Source organism: Gobio gobio, assembly GCF_949357685.1.
Source record: "Gobio gobio genome assembly, chromosome: 6".
NCBI classification, from domain to species: Eukaryota; Metazoa; Chordata; class Actinopteri; order Cypriniformes; family Gobionidae; genus Gobio; species Gobio gobio.
The window spans coordinates 58,316,071-58,339,217 of record NC_137102.1 but is presented as its reverse complement, the minus strand read 5'-3'; the positions used below and the strand labels follow the sequence as shown (position 1 = coordinate 58,339,217).

General features: G+C 36.8%; 1 protein-coding gene across 5 annotated transcripts in view; it reads left to right on the top strand.

Annotated features, from left to right (window-relative positions):
• The first annotated feature begins 965 nt into the window (after window positions 1–965).
• tpm4b (tropomyosin 4b) overlaps window positions 966–23,147 on the top strand; it is a 36,347-nt gene continuing 14,165 nt past the window's right edge. For 2 of the 5 annotated variants that reach the window (XM_079819843.1, XM_079819844.1), the window contains exon 1: window positions 18,034–18,299. In XM_079819843.1, the coding sequence (XP_079675969.1) occupies window positions 18,171–18,299 (129 nt within the window). In that variant the 5' untranslated portion in view covers window positions 18,034–18,170. Of the gene's footprint in view, window positions 1,158–1,257; window positions 1,434–11,418; window positions 11,545–18,033; window positions 18,300–23,147 lie in introns of those variants that run through there. The other 3 variants (XM_079819840.1, XM_079819841.1, XM_079819842.1) reach the window with 3 other exon arrangements.

Sequence of the window (23,147 nt, the reverse complement as noted above, 5' to 3'; positions counted from 1 at the left end):
TGAGTTTCTGCTGATAATATCACTTTCACTCTTTAGCAGGTAGTAGTTATCATTAATGTATAATAGCACGACAGACTGCATGCATTTTCTTACAGGGAAAGACTTGATGGACCAAACGATCTCGCTGTTTTCGGGCACCCCACTTATATATATATAATTTTTTATAAATTAGATCATGAAAATATGGGTGTTTTTATACACACATACATATATAATTTCCATATTAAAATCACCTCATAAATTTAAGATCAGATTTTTGAGCAAATTGTATGGTTTATTATTACATAAATGATATAAATAAATAAATATATTAATAATATATAATTTACTACTAAATAAATAATACATTATATATATATATTATTTATTTATGTAATTGTGTGTGTGTGCATACAGTATAGGCCTATATACAGTATGCACACACACACACACACACACACACACACACAGATTTTAGTGCAACATTTTTGAATGAAACAGGACATGTATGTATTTCAATAATGTAAAATCCCATCAAATTGAGTAGAATAATCCTTGACATATTATCATTTTGAATTAATTAATTTTTGTATAACTCTTTAATGGAACAATTGGTATTCATGAATACATAAAATCATCAGTGTAAACATATTTCCATTGTTTTTTTTTTTATGAATGTGAATCACATTTACAAAATGTTTTATTACACTCTAGTTTTTTTTACTCATTTAAAATTATATGGGAATAATATGTAAGGATTAATCAATTCAATTTGATACAATTGAAATTCATAAATCTTAAAACAGGCTTCAATTTTTTGGGTGTGATTGGCTAAATAATGAAATTTGACTATTTATTATATTGATTAAATCATGCGTGTTAAATACCAGACTTCATGTCATCTGAAGAAGTAAGTCAGTGTGTTCTGATAGGACGAGAAGCTCTTTTGGAGCAAGCATTATTAGATGATAAGAGTGTGTTTTAAAGTTTGAGTTGTTGAATGAAGCATGAGGAGCCAGTAAACCCTCATCCAGAAGATCACGTCTCACTCCTAATATGGGAATCGGCTGACTTTGAGACGTTCTGTGGGTAAAAGGTTTGGTTGAGGAGGGTGTGTGTGTGTGTGTGTGTGTGTGTGTGTGTGTTGAGGCCACCAGGGACCTGTCTCTCAAACTCAGGTTTAAACCGTCGGCTCAGTGTTAGATTTCAGTGAGACTCTCCTCGCTCTCCGCCTCACTCCACCTCCTCATCCGCTGTGATTCCTCTCTCTTTCTCCAGCAGCTCTCAGTTTCTTCTTCCTTCTCTCTCTGGTAAGACTCCCCAAGAGCAAACGCAGCAAAATGGAGGCGATTAAGAAGAAGATGCAGATGCTGAAGCTGGATAAGGAGAACGCCATCGACCGGGCGGAGCAGTCTGAGTCTGATAAGAAATCAGCGGAGGACAAATGCAAACAGGTGAGAGGAGGACATCAGATTGAGGACCTGAGGTTTGAGTGAAGGAAGCCCCTGTGGTCCCGTTGAGCAGGAACTGTCAGGAGATTATGCTGCACTTTACTCTGATATACAACTTATTTAAAAGTTTGGAAACACGTCAATGAGATTGTGTTTTCATGATCTTAAAAACTTACGAAACTAAATATTGTATAGTGCCTTTACCTCAAGGTCGTTATTCTGTCTATCTATCTATCTATCTATCTATCTATCTATCTATCTATCTATCTATCTATCTATCTATCTATCTATCTATCTATCTATCTATCTATCTATCTATCTATCTATCTGTCTGTCTGTCTGTCTGTCTGTCTGTCTGTCTGTCTGTCTGTCTGTCTGTCTGTCTGTCTGTCTGTCCATCTATCAATATATGCATCATTCTATCTATCTATCTATCTATCTATCTATCTATCTATCTATCTATCTATCTATCTATCTATCTATCTATCTATCTATCTATCTATCTATCTATCTATCTATCTGTCTGTCTGTCTGTCTGTCTGTCTGTCTGTCTGTCTGTCCATCTATCAATATATGCATCATTCTATCTATCTATCTATCTATCTATCTGTCTGTCTGTCTGTCTGTCTGTCTGTCTGTCTGTCTGTCTGTCCATCTATCAATATATGCATCATTCTATCTATCTATCTATCTATCTATCTATCTATCTATCTATCTATCTATCTATCTATCTATGCATTGTCCTATCTTTCTATCATTCTAACTATCTATCGTTCTATCTATATATGCAACGTTCTATCTATCTATCCATCTATCATCTATCAATCTATGCATTGTTCTATCTTTCTATCATTATATCTATCCATCTGTCTGTCTGTCTGTCTGTCTGTCTGTCTATCTATCTATCTATCTATCTATCTATCTATCTATCTATCTATCTATCTATCTATCTATCTATCTATCTATCTATCTATCTATCTGTCTGTCTGTCTGTCTGTCTGTCTGTCTGTCTGTCTGTCTGTCTATCTATCTATCTATCTATCTATCTATCTATCTATCAATATATGCATCATTCTATCTATCTATGCATTGTTCTATCTATCTATGCATTGTTCTATCTATCTATCTATCTATCTATCTATCTATCTATCTATCTATCTATCTATCTATCTATCTATCTATCTATCTATCCATCTATCTATCTATCTATCTATGCATTGTTCTATCATTCTATCTATCTATCTATCTATGCATTGTTCTATCTTTCTATCATTATATCTATCTATCTATCTATCTATCTATCTATCTATCTATCTATCTATCTATCTATCTATCTATCTATCTATCTATCTATCTATCTATCTATCTATGCATTGTTCTATCTATCTATGCATTGTTCTATCTATCTATCTATCTATCTATCTATCTATCTATCTATCTATCTATCTATCTATCTATCTATCTATGCATTGTTCTATCATTCTATCTATCTATCTATGCATTGTTCTATCTTTCTATCATTATATCTATCTATCTATCTATCTATCTATCTATCTATCTATCTATCTATCTATCTATCTATCTATCTATATCTGAATTCAGCCTATGTAAAATGGATAAATGAGATATATCAGCCAAAGAAATCTCTAATTCTGAATATTTTTTCTCAATATGCTGCTTGAATAGTTTAAGGTCTGATAGTTTGGGAACTCTGGCTTCATTCCCAGACATTCCAGGCTTTCTCAGAACCCAGCGAGGGATGGTACAGGGCTATAGGGAGCAGGAGGAATAATCCATAAGCGTGCCAGCTGTTTCTCTGGGCCCGAATGTGTGTTTGGGGTTGTTTACATGTCTCTGGAGTGCAGCATCCCACAAACCTCCCGACATTCCCAAACACTCCGGAGCTATGCCTCTACTCTAAACATTCTCAGTTCACTCAAGGCCATTTTAAAGGGGCTATATATCAGTAGTAGTAGGCTATTAGTATTAGTATTACCAATGTGTGAACAGCTTTTAATGAAACATAAAAAACGAGACCTTAGTTTAAAGCCTGTAGACCTATTTTTAAGTGAAGGGCCCGGGAAAATCAAAATATGACGGTTATGCGCGCTCCCGAGACCCTCTCATAACGTCAATTACACGTTAAATGAATGTTCAGGATAATGCAAAAAGAGCCATTCTTACTGTAATGTCAATCGATGTATCATGCACAGAAAGGGGATTCATTCAAACTATAGTCTCACATATCCAGAGCTATACAGACTATAGTCTCAATATACTTTATAATCAAACAGCGTAATTTTAATTACCTCATCTGTCGACATGATGCCGGTGAACCGCAGAGCTGGTGTAAACATATCCATATCGCTATGATCAGATGATTTATTAACCGCTGTTTCTCACTGCTGTCATTTTTGTTGGTGTTTATATCGTTATTTAGAGGAAAGGCCGCAGGCGCGGCACATATTTACATATTCATAAACCTCGTGTGTTTGGGGTCTGGATGTGTGCATATCACTGCAAATGTTTTTCCAACTTATTTTACTTCTAAGTGAAGATGTACAAAAACTTCGCCGTGAGTATATCAGGGCATTGAGTCTCTTGTGCGATATGTGTGCGCGACTCGCGGGTGCGAGCATCCGAGCACGAGCAGTGAGTTTCCGGTGGCAGTTCACTTAACGGCCACAGATGTCGCTAATAACGAGGATTTCTCAATTCTACATAGATACTTTAAAGAGATTTTCTAATAGAACATTCAAATCATGGCTGACATTTTATGAATTTGCCATATCAAGCCAAAAACGTCTTAACTATTTTAATTTACTTTTATAAGCGTTTTTTTTCTTCTCCAAAATGGATGAATGTATAATGCAGGTGACAGGTCTACAACCAGGGGCCGGATTCATGAAACATTTTTAAAAATGAAATTATTCTTAACTGCCAATTACTTCTTATTTTCCAAACTTAAGAAAAAATATAAGAATATTTTGTATTCCCAAAAACTTTTCTTAAGAATGTTCTTATCTTTTTTCTTATGATTGTTCTTGAGATAAAATGTAAGAAGTATTCATATTCACCAAAAGAAGGTTCTTAAAAATCATCGTAAATACCTTCTTAAAGTTAGGATAACCTCCAACCTATCTAAAATACCAATTCTACTGTTAAAGTGTCACCAATTGTAGTTTTAAGACTTTTCAGGTGAGAATGTACTTGTTTAAAGATGAAATCTGTGATTTATTTACTAAGAGAGCGCCTATTTGACAATTTTATCTGCTGTTTTCGGAGTTGTGAGCTCCAGTGGATCAGCGGGTGTTCAGCGCTCATTAACCCGGCGAGAGCAGCCTTTCCTCGGCCAGTCCTTCTGCCGCTGGCTCTGATGTCTCTGAGATATGATTCGTCTTGTGTAGATCTAACGGACGATCTTTGGTACCCGAGCAGCGTTCTTGATAAACGGCTAGGCTCTTATAAAATAACGATTTTACCGACACGCACATTAAAAACACGTCATTGAGCGATTTACTCCCGTCAAGCCAGTCACGACGAAAATAGTCTGCACACTTATTATGATATCGCCGGTAATCTGCAGGAAGCGCAAAAGACAGGCTTTGAGGTGTTTTTCATTCAGCGAGTCTTCAGTAATACCTTTCAATAAAATAACACCAAATAACACCTTTTATTTTCATCTTAAGTAAAAACTAAAAGACGTTCTTAAGAAAATATTTGAGAACTTCTTAAGAATTTTTCAAGAATTGCACTTAGGAACACTCTTACGAACTTCTAAGAATTTATCTTAAGAATTTTCTTAACTTCTTTCTTAAGAAGATTTTCGTGAATCCGGCCCCGAAGAAAGAAGTTAAAATTATATTGCCAGATTTGCAACATTAATTTTTGCTAAAACACTGCTGGTCACTGTTGTAGGCTACCGATGCTTTCTTTTCCCAGAAAGAATGTGAAACACATACAGTAAATGGTATCATTCTCAGTTTTTAAATATTTTTTTAAATATCATTTAAATAGATTTTACACACTTAAAGCAATATCGTATCGCATATCGAATATCGCATTATTTAACAAGGTATTGCATACCGCATTATTCTTCAATATCGCACAGCCCTAATAACGGGAGTTAATCACTCAATGTCGTGTTTTTAATGTGCGTGTCTGTAAAATCTTTATTTTATGCGAGCCTAGCCGTTTATCAAGAACGCTGCTCGGATACCAAAGATCGGCTGTTAGATCTACACAAGACGAATCATATCTCAGAGATGATCCACTGGAGCTCACAACTCCGAAAACAGCAGATAAAATTGTCAAATAGGCGCTCTCTTAGTAAATAAACCACAGATTTAATCTTTAAACAAGTACATTCTCACCTGAAAAGTCTTAAAACTACAATTTGTGACATTAATAGTAGTATTTTTAAATTACGCTGGGCAGGGCCGGCCCGTGGCATAGGCGGAATAGGCAAATGCTAGGGGCGCCACTCATCCATAGGGGCGCCAAAATGTATTACTGATACTATTTTATTAATATTAATTTGAAATATTACCAAATAAAGCGCAAAAAAAACTTAACTAAGTCCCCCGCCTCTTCCCGGTCCGCCTCATCAATCTCCCCCCGCCGATCTACTTGAAGTGCGTCAGAAATACAACGCGCGATCAGTTTAACGTTGGAAATTTGTTGTGTCGCGTCGCCTCTCGCCGCATCCAACGCAGACAGGATTGCTTTCATTTTTTAGGGTGCTTGGCCGTTCGCTCCAGGTGTTGACACGGTGTAAGTTGCCTGATTATTTATGACGGATGGCCGAATTGTAGTGTCAAAAAAGACAGAAGTCCTCTGATGCAGGGAAGATAAGGGATACACTGCTCTTCTTACATAGTATTTTTGTTTTGTTTATCTAAAAATTATTAAATCAAGGTGCATTTACTAGATAAGTAAAATGACAAGATATTTTTCTTGTTTACTTGAAAATAAAAAAAGAGTTTTTGCTTAAAACAAGCAAAATTATCTGCCAATGGAGTGAGAGAAATAATCTTGTTCCTGATTGAAATCTTGTTTCTGTCCCAAACAGAAATAAGATTATTTTTCTCACCCCATTGGCAGATAATTTTGCTTGTTTTAAGCAAAAACTCACTTCATTTTGATTTTATTTTCAAGTAAACTGTCTTATGTCATTTTACTTATCTATAAAAGCACCTTGATTTAAGAATTTGTAGATATTTGGACTGTAAACAAGAAAAATATTTGTGTTTAAATAAGAAGAGCATTTTTTGCAGTGTAAAGACAGAAGTAAAGTGATGTAGGCAAATTAATGAACAGTTTATTTAATTGCATAGTAGTAAAATACTAATGTTTGCTAATTAATTCAGTTATTTTTACCTTAAACTTTATGCAAGCAGCTGTTCTGGGTTCTCCAGAGGCCACAGCCAGTGTGATTTTGTACAAAATAAATAATATTAAAATATTTTACGGATGTAATATCACTTTTTTAATAGCCTAATGTTTTAACTCTGCAGTTGTGCAGTTTTAAGGGAGTTTTAGGGGGGTGTATCAATTTTAAAATGTATTTGCCCAAATTAGTAATGATATTTATATGCAGATTTATTTAAAATAGCAACATTTTATGTAAAATTCACATTAAATATCTAAATTTCTGTTTAATTCCTGGTGAAAACATGAATGCTCATAGCTTAGTGGAATATTGCTGCCATCTACTGGAAAACAAACACTTTTGCTAGTTCTCAATGAATAGTTTGTGCATGAATGCTGAGATGGTGGAACTGACACACAGAAGGTTGCTGGTTTGATCCCAGCGGTCACCACCAGTGTGTCCTTGAGCAAGGCACTTTACTCCATGTTGCTCCAGGGGGATTGTCCCTGTAATAAGTGCACTGTAAGTCGCTTTGGATAAAAGCGTCTGTCAAATGCATAAATATAAATGAATGCTAGATGAACTCCTGCTCTTTGTGTTTAGGCTGTAATGTGGCATAGGTGCAGTTTTTGTATAGTTTGACTATCATCAGCCTTTAAAAAATAAATAGTAATAATAATAATAATATCATGAACATAATGACGGGGTAGAATGGACTGGACATCATATAAAACAACAACAATAAATATAAAAATAAAACATCAATGCATTACAAAAATAAAACAGTACGAGTGTTTCCAAAGACTGATAACGTGTAGTACTAAACCTTGACACAAGGGGCACCAAGTAAAATCTTGCCTAGGGCAGCAAATTGGTCAGGGCCGGCCCTGACGCTGGGTTTCTCATCCGCTATTGACTCTTGCTGGTTGCTGGTTTTATACTCGTCCATATGGTACTATTAGTTATAAATATTATATTTAGCTAGCTACTGTTATGTTGTAATGCTTAATATTTGAAACAACCCAATAAATTAGTTAAACATCTTACATTTGGGTATTTAAGGTTGGAGATTATCCTAACTTTAAGAAGTTATTTACTATGATTTTTAAGAACATTCTTTTCGTGAATATGAATACTTCTTACATTTTATCTTACGAACAATCATAAGAAAAAAAGATAAGAACATTCTTAAGAAAAGTTTTTGGGAATACAAAATATTCTTATATTTTTTCTTAAGTTAGAAAATAAGAAGAAATTGTCAGTTGAGAATAATTTCATTCTTAAGAATGTTTCGTGAATCCGGCCCCTGATCTGTAATAGCCTACATGTTATATATATATATATATATATATATATATATATATATATATATATATATATATATATATATATATATATATATATATATATATATATATATATATATATATATATATATATATATATATATATATATATATATATATATATATATATATATATATATATATATATATATATATATATATATATATATATATATAGCTGTTTACTGGAGGTGTTAATGGAATGTAAGTGATGATCCAGATTCCAGAATTAGAATTACACAAACAGAATTCCAGCACAGATCCGCTCTGCATACATGTGTCAGATATAATGAATCCCCTCTCAGTATGACAGCACATTAACCCAGGCGGACATCACTGGTGTTTGACTCAGCTGTGCAAACGGGAATATCAGCGTCTCTGAGGACCTGATCACAGGTTAATAATGCTGAGCTGTGTGCTTCATATTCATGGCCTGCAGAGAGTCGTGTAGTTGCATGATCTGAAAATACACTCAGCTATCAACACATATGAACTTTCTGGAAAGGGCAATGAAGGTTAAACAATGATATACGATATCACTTTCATATGCTGTCTACAGTGGTGGTCAGAATTATTGGCACCCCTGGTAATTATGATCAAAGACGGCTGTAAAAATAAATCTGCATCATTTATCCTTTTGATCAATCATTCAAAAAAAATCTTAAAAACCTACCCTTTCATTGAAGTAAAAGAATGGAAAGTCAGGGGGAAATCACATTATGAAATAAATGTTTTTCTCCGAAACACGTTGGCCACAATTATTGGCACCCAAGAATTTTTTATGTGTAACATATCTCTAAAGTACATTTTTTTAGCACACCAGGGTGACTAGGAGCATGAAATTGTCTAGCTATGACTTCTTGTTTTACAGGAGAATGAATATGAGGAAACACAAATGCCAAATTTGCAGAACAAAATAGAAAGTGGCTGTAAGAAAATAGCTAAAGCATTGAAAATTCCCATTTCCACCATCAGGGCAATACTTAAGAAGTTCCAATCAACTAAAGATGTTACGAATCTGCCTGGAAAAGGACGTGTGTCTATTTCGTCCTAATGCATGGCGAGGAGGAGAAAGGATTCTCCAATGATCACAGATGGATAATTGCAGAGATTAGTTGAGTCTTGGGGACAGAAAACCTTAAAAAAAAAAAAATCAAACAGCCCCTATATCACCCCATGTTGTTTGGGAGGGATTCAAGAAAAATCCTTCTTGCTCATCCAGACTCAAACTCCACCAAATTCAGTGTCAGACACGACTGGAAATTCAAAAGGGACCTAGTTCCGTGGTCAGATGAAACAAAGAGCTTTGTATTTAAAAGTACCCCATGTCCACGGTTAAATATTCTGCTGGATCTTTAATGTTGTGGGCCTATTTTTTTGCTGGAGGTCCTGGACATCTTGTTCAGATACATGGTATCATGGATTCTAGCAAATACCAATAGACAAAAAATAAAAACCTGATGGCCTCTGCTAGAGATCTTATAATGGGCCATGGTTGGATCTTCCATCAGGACAATGAGTCAAAACAAACATCAAAATCAACACACAAATGTGTCACTGAGCACAAAATGAAGCTTCGGCCATAGTTGTCCCAGTCCCCTGACCTGAACCCTATAGAAAATGAGTGGGGATGAGCTGGGAATCTGAAGGATCTGGAGAGATTCTGTATGGAGGAATGGTCTCTGATCTCTTGTCAGGTGTTCTCCAAAATCATCAGGCATTATAGGAGAAGACTCAGAGCTTTTATCCTGGCAAAAGGAGGTAGCAAATAGTATTTAATAAAAGGGTGCCAATAATTATGGCCAACGTGTTTTGGAGAAAAGTCTATCATCTATCACCTGTGCAATAAGTCCATTTCCTCACTACTGTTAGTGGTGTTATAACAAAGTGGAAGCAATTCACCCTTCGCCGCAAGTTTGATTGTCAGGCGATCTGACCAATCACATCACCACATCTGCCGTTTTGTCCGACAAAGCAGTCAGGACAGTTCGTAGATTAACTTTGTGGACTTGAACTTGGAAAAACGGTGTGTGCTGACGTCTTTCCGCGGTTGAAGCAACATTTCTTTTAATGTTCATTCAAGTTTATTTTGTGCTTATCAATGAACTACAAGGAATAGATAATCGGTTCACGAGCAGCTTTAACTGAGGCGCTACAGCAATCACGACACATTAAAGAGCCACAAAATGCTATTTATTGTTTACATTTCTTTAAAAAAATGACAATTTCAAAGTTGAGACTTTGTTTCATATTAAAAGTAACTTGCTCTGTCCTGTCTGTCTGCGTGTTGTCAGTGTCCTCTTTGCTCCGCGATGTGAGAACGTGTGTGGTGTGAGAGCTCCATGGCTTGTCGGACATAGCAACAGTAACTAAAGGGGGCAGGTCTTTACGAAGGGTCAATTGGGAACAACAGCAATTTAGCCAGGAAGTGGTAGGCCACATAAAATCACAGAGCGGGGTCAGCGCATGCTGAGGGTCACAGTGCGCAGAAGTCGTCAAATTTCTGCAGAGCCAACAGCTACAGACCTCTAAACTTCATGTGGCCTTCAGATGAGCTCAAGAACAGTGTGTAGAGCTTCATGGAATGGGTTTCCATGGCCGAGTAGCTCATCCAAGCCTTACATCACCAAGTGTCACAAAGCGTGGGATGCAGTGGGGTAAAGCGCGCCGCCACTGGACTCTAGAGCAGTGGAGACGTGTTCTCTGGAGTGATCAATCACGCTTCTCTGTCTGGCAATCCCATGGACGAGTCTGGGTTTGGCGGTTGACAGGAGAACGGTACTTGCCTGACTGCATTGTGCCAAGTGTAAAGTTTGGTGGTGGGGGGTTATGGTGTGGGGTTGTTTTTGAGGGGTTGGGCTTGGCCCCTTAGTTCCAGTGGAAGGAACTCTTAATGCTTCAGCATGCCAAGACATTTTGGACAATTTCATGCTCCCAATTTTGTGGGAAAAGTTTGGGGACGGCCCCTTCCTGTCCCAACATGACTGCGCACTAAAGACCAACATCAGTGCCTGACCTCACAAATGCGTTTCTATTAGAATGGTCAAGAATTCCCATAAACACACTCCTAAAAGCCTTCCCAGAAGAGCTGAAGCTGTTAGAGCTGCAAAGGGTGGGCCAACTCCATATTAAACCCTAGGGATTAAGAATGGGATGGCATTAAAGTTCATGTACATGTAAAGGCAGGCGTCCCAAAACTTTTGGCAATATAGTGTATCTATCTAACCGCCCATGTTAATCGTATGTTCTGTTGTTGGTTTTGTTTCATTAGCTCGAGGACGAGTTGCTGGGTCTACAGAAGAAACTGAAAGGAACTGAAGATGAACTGGATAAATATTCAGAGGCTCTCAAAGAGGCTGAGGAGAAGCTGGGGCTGTCCGAGAAAAAGGCGTCAGACGTGAGTATTCAAGTGTTAGGCGCCGTTTAGTTTCCTTCAATGAAATGATAATTTTCGGCTAATCATCAAAATCAAAAACACGTGATCACAATAATGATCCCTCATAGCTTTCATATGCATGTGGCAAATCTTTGCACTTGGTTGGAATGGGAAGGTTCAGACAGATTGTTCTCATTCCAGCGACAAAGGTGCTTTAATCATAGTGGGAGCTTGTCAGCAGCTCCATGTGGAAAAAACGGGAAGAAAAAGTTTCCCCACATTCCTTTTCGGCTACCGCTGACAGCCTTGGATAAATGTCTATCCCACTCATTCTGTTACCGGACGCCCCACAGACGTCAAACGTCTTCAGTGTGCAATTTTCTAGCAAGGCTTACTTGAACTCATCAGCCTTTTTTTTAACATAACAACCTCGGAATGCTGTGGAATCCGGGCTCACATGCAGAGGAAATGGATATTTAGGGCGAGAGCCACCTCTGAAATCCACAGGGAGAAAATCCAGACCGCGAAGCATGAGAGCCAGAGCTGTAAAAAACTGTCTGGACGTGACGTCCACCGTCCCAGAGCTGCATTCTTTTAAAGCACTGGGAGAGAATGTGCTACAGATGTTTTAAAGGGATAGTATAAATAATAAGCTTAACTGATACAATCAAACTACGTCAAGCTTCAAAAAGACCATAAGAGGATCATTAAGGTAGTCCTTATGACAATATTTTTTTTGCATTTACATTATGCATTTACACTCTCAGAAAAAAAGGTACAGTGGAGGTACAGTTACAACAAAGCGTATAACTGTACCTTTAAAGGTACACAATTGGTCCTTAGGGTACAATTAAACCATTGTTTTCTTAGAGCAGGGGTAGGCAAGTACGGTCCTAGTGAGCCGCTGTCCTCCAGAGTTTAGCTCCAACCCTGAAAGATATCTATAGAAGCTCATATTGAGAATTAACAGAGGTTTAGATGATGTTTTACTGAAAATGTTTGGTCGCCGTTATGGTGATCAGTGTTTCCTTTAGTTGGGCAGTTTGACGCTTGGCTTTTTATGTGAGTTTGTGGTTTTTGTGACAGTGTTAACAAAACACATAATCTGTTCAAATTAAAAGAAGCCATAAACAAAAATGATAATGAACAAAAATGTTTGACTTAACTCATCATTGACTAAAAATGTTAATACATATAATATTCACCAACGATACTTTCTTGCCACAGGTCAGATATTCTGAATTTTGATTTTTAAATACATTCTAAGGGAAAAAAAGTATAGACGCGCACAGATATCAACAATCAGCATATGAATCTCAACAATGGTGACATGCTTAATGCTGCAATGCATGCTGGGAGCCATGAGTTTTATACTGTGGTGGCTTAGTAGGGTTGGAGCTAAACTCTGCAGGACATCAGCTCTCTAGGACCGAACTTGCCGACCCCTGACTTAGAGGTACAAAAATGTACCCTTAAGGGTCCCACCCCAGTGACGGCCACTTGTACCATAAAAGGTACAATTTTGTACTTTTTTTTTGTTTTGAGAGTGTAGCAGACACTTTCATCCAAACCGACTTATTGCATTGCATGCCTTTTTTTTGGTCAGCAATCCCTGGGAATGCATAAACTTATGTTTATAGAAAATCTCAAATGCTTAATTTTTTATTAAGTGTGAATTATATTATCATCCTCTATTAAATGTGATTGTAAAGCATGAAGATATTAAGCAAATAGAAGATATAAAGCTGCTTTGAAATGACGTGTATTGTCAAAATCACTATATAAATACATTTGACGGCTTGATGCATGAATTGATATTAAATATTTTAGTCTCCTAAAGTCATAGCTTGAATGCATCGCTGTATGTTTTCATTGTGTGGAAAATGAAGAAATAAACTCTGTTCCCAAAGTTAATGATGTGAAGGAAGCAAATTCTAAGGTACCTTCTTTTAATCCCAGGATGCATTGCTTTAGATACTCTACACAGAAATACAAAACAAGTTTTGCTCAGAAATTTCTTTGGAAAGACTGAAATATCTAAGACTAATAAATATAAAGGTCCAATAATTTTTGTATCATTTACACAAAAAAAACAAAACAGTAACACTTTCTATGAAGCCTGTATTTATAATGCATTATAAGGGTTTTATTAATGCATTATAATACATGCATAATGCCTAATAGACAACAATATAATATGTTGTATCATCTGATAGATAATCATAACAACAATTACAAGACATTATAATACTTACCTATTTGTGGTTATAACTTTAAAGAGTGCAATGCATTATAACACCAGATAAATCCTGCCTTTATAATGCATCATATTCTTAATGCATTATAATGTATGCACAATACCTCATAAACAAACTGAAAAATAATAACAACACTAATTAAGAATTCCCTTATGATGCATTATAAATGCAGGCTTCATCTGATGTAATAATGCATTGCACTCTTTAAAGTTATAACCACAAATAGGAAAGTATTATAATGTATTGTTATGATTATTTATCAGATGACATATATAATAATGTTGTTTATAAGGCATTATGCATGTGTTATAATGCATTTATAAATACAGGCTTAATAGAAAATGTTACCAAAAACATTTTTACAGTGTATAAATATTATATTAAATATATATTCTATGCAAATGTATTTATAAAACAGTTGTTGTCCTACATATTTGTGTTTTTTATGCTAATTAGAATATGACATGATAAGCGTTGCATCATACTAACACACCAAACGTTTATCCACATTAATTGAAATTGAAAGTTTGGATGTTGTCTTAGAAGGAAGCTCCCTATGTAGGCAGTAGACAGAAAGGCAGCTCACTAGGTTTTGGAACTATTTCTTTTAAATGTTTCTGTTTCATTATATTGACAAATTAGATTTAACAATCCAGATGTTCCTAAATTAGATCATTGTGGCATTGTCTACAAGGCACACACACACACACACACACACACACACACACACACACACACACACACACACACACACACACACACACACACACACACACACACACACACACACACACACACACACACACACACACACACACACACACACACACACACACACACACACACACACACACACACACACACACACACACACACACTACCCCCAAACCTACCCATCACAGGAAACATTCTGCATTTTTTCATTTTTAATAAAACATTGTTTAGTATGTTTTTAAAGCTATTTTAAATGTGATATTTCATGTCTATATCGTAATACCAGTGTAATACCTGTGTCATTATACAAATTTGTGTCCTCATCACAAAAACAAACACACACACACACACACATTGTGTGTTTCATGTTTTATGGGGACTTTCCATAGGCATAATGATTTTTATACTGTACAAACTGTATATTCTCTCCCCTTACACTAACCCTTTGTCCTCACTCCGATGGTATAAAACTCAAACCGGTCCTCACAAAGATAGTGGTACAAGTACACACACACACACACACACACACACACACACACACACACACACACACACACACACACACACACACACACACACACACACAAACACACACACACACACACACACACACACACACACACACACACACACACACACACACACACACACACACACACACACACACACACACACACACACACACACACACAGAGCAGGAATGTGAGGAATTCAACTAAAGCAAACAATGAATCTTTAGCCCTTGAATCTAATGAATCCAACTCTTCTGTTGGGGGGAGAAACACACACACACACACACACACACACACTCCAGCCGTCTGCAGCTCACTAAACCATTTGCAAAAATACTCCCACACATGCTGGAATTCCCTGAATGGAATACAAATACTATTGCAATAGAGTCATGCGGTTTATTAGACAGTGAATTCTCACTCACAGGGAATTTATTTATCACTCTCTTTGATTAAGGCCATAAGCCATTCAAGACATTAAACTGATTTTACCAAACATTCTTAACCGTGGTAAAATCACCTTGGCTTATTGCTTATATAACAGTGGGTGAAGCATTCGTGTAACACATCATAGTTTAATAAATAATGGCATATATTAATAATAATTGGATTCTGGCAAGTAATGCAATGGAGCATTCATATAAAATGTGCACATGTGTATCGCATTTTACAATCTCTTCCAATGAGGCTCATGCGATCACAATGTCAGAACTACCCGTGTTATATATATCTAACTGAGTCAGACAATGGATCTATTTCTGTCTGGACTTTGTGAGAACGTGTTTCCGAGCGCATGCAGCATGTGAAATTCATCAGCAGTTCGATGGGGAGCAAGTTGTCTGATCCGCCCCATAGCGGCTGTAAGAGGGCCAATCATCACAACAGCACTTCCTGCTGAGGATACGTGTTCTGGATAACATATGGAGCTCCTTTCAGTGTGTATGAGCGACCCAGCAGAAGTATTTGAGCTGTATGTAGGCTACATGTGGATTTTCACATGTGTATTCTTGTAAATAACACATGCATGCGATTTAAAGGGGTGGTTGATTATGACTTTTTTTACTTTAGTGAGTGTGCAGTGTCGCTGTTTGAGCATAAACAACATCTGCAAAGTTACAGCGCTCAAAGTTCAAAGCAAAGGGAGATATTTTCTTTTACAGAAATCGCTTTTTTAGGACTACAACAAACGGCTGGTAGGGACTACAACGAGCTTCTTTAGTGACATCACTAACCCTAAAATGTACATAAACCCGCCCCCGGGAACACACAATAATGGCTGAGAAGAGGAAGAGTTGTTGTAGTCGAGCACATTTGGGAGGCGCTCAAGCCTTTCACATTTTTTGCAATACAGTACGAACACAAATGCAATAGCCATAAAAGCAAGATGACAACATACGGTAAGTTATAACCGTAAATTAAAATAAACTATACCTGTTCTATCTTCATGCATATTTTCTGGTTTTGTGAAAAGCTCTTTCAGCAGATAATGCGCAGCCACAAAGCACAAATGCTTCAGGAATGGTTTGAGGAGCACAACAACGAGTTTGAGTTCCAAATTCCCCAGATCTTCATCCAATCGAGCATCTGTGGGATGTGCGGAACAAACAAGTCCGATCCATGGAGGCCCCACCTCGCAACTTACAGGACTTAAAGGATCTGCTGCTAACATCTTGGTGCCAGATACCACAGCACACCTTCAGGGGTCGAGTGGAGTCCATGCCTCGACGGGTCAGGGCTGTTTTAGCAGCAAAAGGGGCACCAACACAATATTAGGTCATAATGTTATGCCTGATCGGTGTATATTTCCAACTCATCAAGCATGTTAACTTATAGTTAACTTATTTAATTTTGTTACACTCTAAAAAATGCTGGGTTAAAAATAACCCAAGTTGGGTTGAAAATGGACTAACCCAGCAATTGGGTAGTTTTAACCCAGCAGTTGGGTTAAATGTTTGTCTAAAACAAAACCCAATTGCTGGGTTAAAACAACCCAACCGCTGGGTTAAAACAATCTATTCACTGGGTTAAAACAACCCAATTACTGGGTTAGTCCATTTGCAACCCAACCTGGGTTATTTTTAACCCAGCATTTTTTAGAGAGTAATTATACAACCGTAAACAAAGCTGCTGCCTTACATTATTAAGTAATTTCAACTTAAAATTACATTAAACTGACTTTAAAAAAAACGAGTTGAATCTCATATTAACATATTTTGAGTTAAAGCAATGTAAAACATGTCATAACTTATTGATCATACACTCTAAAAAAATGCTGGGTTAAAAATAACCCAAGTTGGGTTGAAAATGGACTAACCCAGCAATTGGGTTGTTTTAACCCAGTGATTGGGTTGTTTTAAGCAAACATTTAACCCAACCTCTCGGTTAAAACAACATATTCACTGGGTTAAAACAACCCAATTGCCGGGTTAGTCCATTTTCAACCCAACTTGGGTTGTTTTAACCCAGCATTTGTTAGAGTGTATAGTTTAAATCGTTTATTCATTTACAATGTCTTTTTTTTAAGTCTTGCACGTGTTATATTGAGTTAATGTGGTGGAAATCCCAAAAATTAAAATATATGGCTCAATTGTACAATACACTCTAAAAAATGCTGGGTTAAAAATAACCCAAGTTGGGTTAAAAATAGACTAACCCAGCAATTGGGTTGTTTTAACCTAGTGATTGGGTTATTTTAAGCAAACATTTAACCCAACCGCTGGGTTAAAACAACCTATTCACTGGGTTAAAACAACCCAATTACGGGGTTAGTCCATTTTCAACCCAAATTGGGTTGTTTTTAACCCAAGTGTAGTGTGGGGGGGGGGGGGGAAATCAGCGCATTTAATATTTTACTGATGTAATCACACGTCGTCATTCATAAGAAACACCAAATATGTCCAGAAGTCAGCACATAATAGTATCAGAAGTCAAACAGGAACACCACCCCCAATGTCATCCGAAACCCGCATCTTCTTCCTGGGATTGGACTCTTTTTTTTTGGGCGCATTCCTGCCCTTTTTTCCAGGATTCCTCATTCTGCAGCGCCGCGCGCCGATGGAAAGTTTGGATCCGCATCTGCGCTCTTTATATATGAAGTTCTTCACCTAGACGTTTTGCGCTTGACGTTCGCGGATCGCTCGGCGGTTTGTATGCCGGTTTGGGGATGTCTGTGAAGTCTTTAGACGCCGTGAAGAGGAAGATCCAGAGTCTGCAGCTGCAGGCGGACGAGGCGCAGGACAGAGCGCAGTTCCTGCAGGCGCAGCTGGACGAGGAGCGGGACCTGCGGGAGAAAGTGAGGGATCCGTCATCTTACCTCCTCTTTCTGTCTCTGCTGCTGCTGCTGTCTGGGGCTTTCCAGCGCTCGCGGAGTAAATATAGCGGAGACCGGGGCTAGTTGTCACACTTCAGTGAACGTTTCTCAGGGTGTGTGTTGCTGCAGCGGGGCATGTTGTCACGGGATATTTGAACAAATTACCAGTGTTGTGGAAAGTTACTTTGAAAAGTAATGCATTACATTATTGCGTTACTCCCTTAAAAAGTAACTAATTGAGTTACTTAGTTACTTTTTAAGAAAAGTAATGCGTTACGTTACTTTTGCGTTACTTTTTCTCACCTGGGCTGGGCTTGTTTTAGTTTTAGTTTTGTTTTATAACAAATAAGTTATATTTTCGTGCAACGGTAAAGACCTCTTCACACCAAAATTGAAATAATAAGCCGCAGGCTGAGGTAAAAATGCAAATTCCCGCATGAACAGTAGAGGGCGCAGCTCTGGATAATGGGAGAATAGGACGCAGGAGAAAAAAGTTTTACCAATAAAAACAAAAAATCTAGTAATTTTCATCATCAAAGGTCAGCAGCAAGACATTGGTAAATTAAATATAAAGGTAGATTATGCATAAAAATAGTTGTTTTATTTAACATTTAATTATTGGAGGTTTGCATAGTACTCTGATTTTGCATTTGACTGATTTTATTCATTTTGAGGAGAACAGAATCTTTATTGTGCAAGTGAGACAGGGCCGGCCCTGACCAATTTGCTGCCCTAGGCAAGATTTTACTTGGTGCCCCTTGTATCAAGGTTTAGCACCACATGTTTTCATTCTAAGTTGCGGAAACACTGGTACTGTTTTATTTTTTTAATGCATTGATGTTTTTTAATTTTTATTGTTGTTGTTTTATATGATGTCCAGTCCATTCTACCCCGTCATTATGTTCATGATATTATTATTATTTAATTTCTTTAAAAGGCTGATGATAGTTAAACTATACAAAAATAGCACCTACGCCACATTACAGCCTAAACACAAATAACAAGTAATTGCATCTAGCATTCATGCACAGACTATTGAGAACTAGCAAAAGTGTTTGTTTTCCGGTAGATGGCAGCAAACTTCCACTAATATGCACATTCATGTTTTCACCATGAATTAAACTGAGAAATTTAGATATTTAATGTGAAATTTACATAAAATTTTGCTATTTTAAATACACCTGTATATAAATATCATTACTAATTTCGGCAAAAACATTTTAAAATGTCCATATGTCCCCTTAAAACTGCAGAACTGTAGAGTAAAAAAATTAAAGAAACAAAAATTATATTATATTCATAGTACATATCCACCTGTAAATTCTGTTTATAGTAATAACCATCTGTATATTATTCACTGTACATTCACCTGTAAATTCTGTTTATAGGAATAACCATCTTTCTATTTATAGATATATTTAAATATATTCAGTACATATCCATGTCCTGCACTTATGCAAACGTTGTATATCCTGCACTTGCTGCTATTGCACTTCTGGTTAGACCTAAACTGCATTTCGTTGCCTTGTACTTGTTCTTGTGTAATGACAATAAAGTTGAATCAAATCTAATCTAATCTAAAAACATTAGGTTATTAAAAAAGTGATATTACATGCGTTGAAAAAAAACAGATATGATTGTTTTTTTTTGACAAAATACACTATCTGTGGCCACTGGAGAACCCAGAATAGCTGCTTGCATATAGTTTAAGGTAAAACTGGAATTAATTAGCGTACATTCGTATTTCACTACTATGCAGTTAAATAAACTCATTCATTACATCACTTTACCTCTGTCTTAACACTGCAAAAAATGCTCTTCTTATTTACTAATTTTTTCTTGTGTCCAGTCCAAACATCAAAAAATTCTTAAATCAAGATGTATTTACTAGTAAAATGACATTAGATAATTTTTTTTCTTGTTTTCTGGGGAAAAAAAATCTAAATTAAGTGAGTTTTAGCTTAAAACTAGCACAATTATCTGCCAAATGGGGTGAGAAAAATGATCTTATTTCTGTTTGGGACAGAAACAATTAACAAGATTTCAATCAGAAACAAGATTATTTTTCTCACCCCATTGGCAGATAATTTAGCTTGTTTTAAGCATATATTCACTTAAGAAAAAATATAATTTTACTTATCTAGTAAATGCATCTTGTTTTAAGAATTTTTAGATATTTAGACTAGAAAGACAAATAAGAAGAGCATTTTTGCAGTGTTTCCCTTATCTTGCCTGCATCAGAGGGCTTCTGTTTTTTATGACACTACATTTCGGCCATCCGTCATAAATTATCAGGCAACTTTCACCGTGTCTACACCAGGAGCGAGCCAAGCACCCTAAAAAATGAAAGCAATCCTGTCTACATTAGATGCGGCGAGAGGCGACGCGACACAACAAATTCCATAACTGATCAGAAATATAAACTGATCGCGCGTTATATTTCTGACGCACTTCATGTAGCTCGGCGGGGGAGATTGATGAGGCGGACCGGGAAGATGCGGGGGACTTGGTTAAGTTTGTTTGCGCTTTATTTGGTAATATTTCAAATTAATATGAATAAAATAGTATCAGTAATACATTTTGGCGCCCCTATGGATGAGTGGCGCCCCTAGCATTTGCCTATTCCGTCTATGCCACGGGCCGGCCCTGAAGTGAGATAAATAAATGCTCACATTTAGTCTTGAACTACAATAACCATCATGTTCACACACACACCTCTGCACTTATTCTTCTCAACATGGGGGCAGGAGAGCTGTCAGTCAGATTAATGTGAAAAAGTAACTCAGATATTTTGTTATAAATTTGAAAATTAGCATTACTTTACTAGTTACTTGGAAAAAGTAATATTATTACGTAACTCAAGTTACTTGTAATGCGTTACCCCCAACACTGCAAATTACCACGTCTCTGCATCGCTTCTTTTTACTGTCGTTTCAATCTGAGCATGTCATTTTTGTACATTTTATCCTCAAAAATCCCAATAGGGGCTAGTTGTCACATTGTTTAGTCCTGTCAATATTAGGCTATTCAGCTTAGCTTGGCACTAGCGGGGCATGTTGTCACACTCTGTGGAATAGGCCTACATATACTACGACTTTTGCCCTAATAAACTCCTAATTACTGCTTATTAATAGTTAGTAAGGTAGTTGTTAAGTTTAGGTATTGGGTGATTAATATGATCATGCAGAATAAGGAATTAATATGTGCTTTATAAGTACTAATAAACAGACAATATCCTAATATGCATGATAATAATAAGCAACTAGTTAATAGTGAGAATTGGACCCTAAAATAAAGTGTTACCGTGTAAATACATTTCAGTGAAAATCTGTATTTTAATAGTTTTTATTATCATACAAGGTTACACTTCATTTTAAGGTGTCATTGTTACAGTGTAATTATAAATTTAAGTACTGCATTATTATTAATAATTAACAACATGTACTTACTATAGGGTTAGGGTTTGGTTTAGTTGCATGTAATTATGCATTGTATGGTAACATATGTAACAAGGACATTGTACACTGTAATTATACACTAAAGTAATATTAAGTAACTACATGTATTTGATATAGGGTTAGGATTAGGATTAGCACTTGTGTAATGAGGGCTAAATGTCACGTGTGTTTTAAATTGTGTAATTTTATCCTCTTCTTCTTCAGTTACTTTTGGCCACAACGATTGTTTTGTTTTATAGTTGCTTTATTGTTCATCAGTGCCAATAAACAGCAGGTTTCCACTGTGACAACTTGCCCCATCATGTGACCACATGCCCATATACAGTCAACTTGGGCAATAATGGTGAAAAAGTTCAATAGCTTAGCTTTTTTTGTAGTCAAGACTTTAAGGTTTGTGTCTCTGCAGAAATGGACTTTCTTTAAATGAACATTTCTTGAGAAAGAGCATCAGTAGCATTGCATCCTGGAGTGATTTAAAAGGCTTAACTTGATGGGTTTTAAATCAGCTTTAAATCAGGTTAAAGTCCCCATGAAATCAAAATGGAAGTTTTTTTGTTGTTTAGTATGAATATGTTAGTCTTACTGTTATCTATAAGCTATAGTGTGCTCCAAAACAATGACAAAATTCACATTTAGAAGATATAAGCGTTCAAAACTCTCACTTCTGCCAATAAGATGACATCACTCTGCACTTCAGATTTTCTGTCCAATCAAATGCTCTGTAGAATCTGAAGCCCCGCCCCCTACATTATAAACAGAGGCTGATGCTGGGGCTCACTTTTAACAAATTTACCATTTTCTCCATGGTGAATGGCACATAGTGCACTATATAGGGGATAGGGAATGATCAGACAGTGCACTATATAGGGTATAGGGAACGATCAGACAGTGCACTATATAGGGGATAGGGAACGATTCAGACAGTGCACTATATAGGGGATAGGGAACGATCAGACAGTGCACTACATAAGGGATACGGAATGATCAGACAGTGCACTATATAGGGTATAGGGAACGATCAGACAGTGCACTATATAGGGTATAGGGAACGATTCAGACAGTGCACTATATAGGGTATAGGGAACGATCAGACAGTGCGCTATATAGGGGATAGGGAACGATCAGACAATGTGCTATATAGGGGATAGGGAACGATCAGACAGTGCACTTTATAGGGGATAGGGAACGATCAGACAGTGCACTATATAGGGGATAGGGAACGATCAGACAGTGCGCTATATAGGGGATAGGGAACGATCTGACTGTCTGCTATATAGGGGATAGGGGGTGATCAGACAGTGCACTTTATAGGGGATAGGGAACGATCAGACAGTGCACTATATAGGGGATAGGGAACGATCAGACAGTGCTC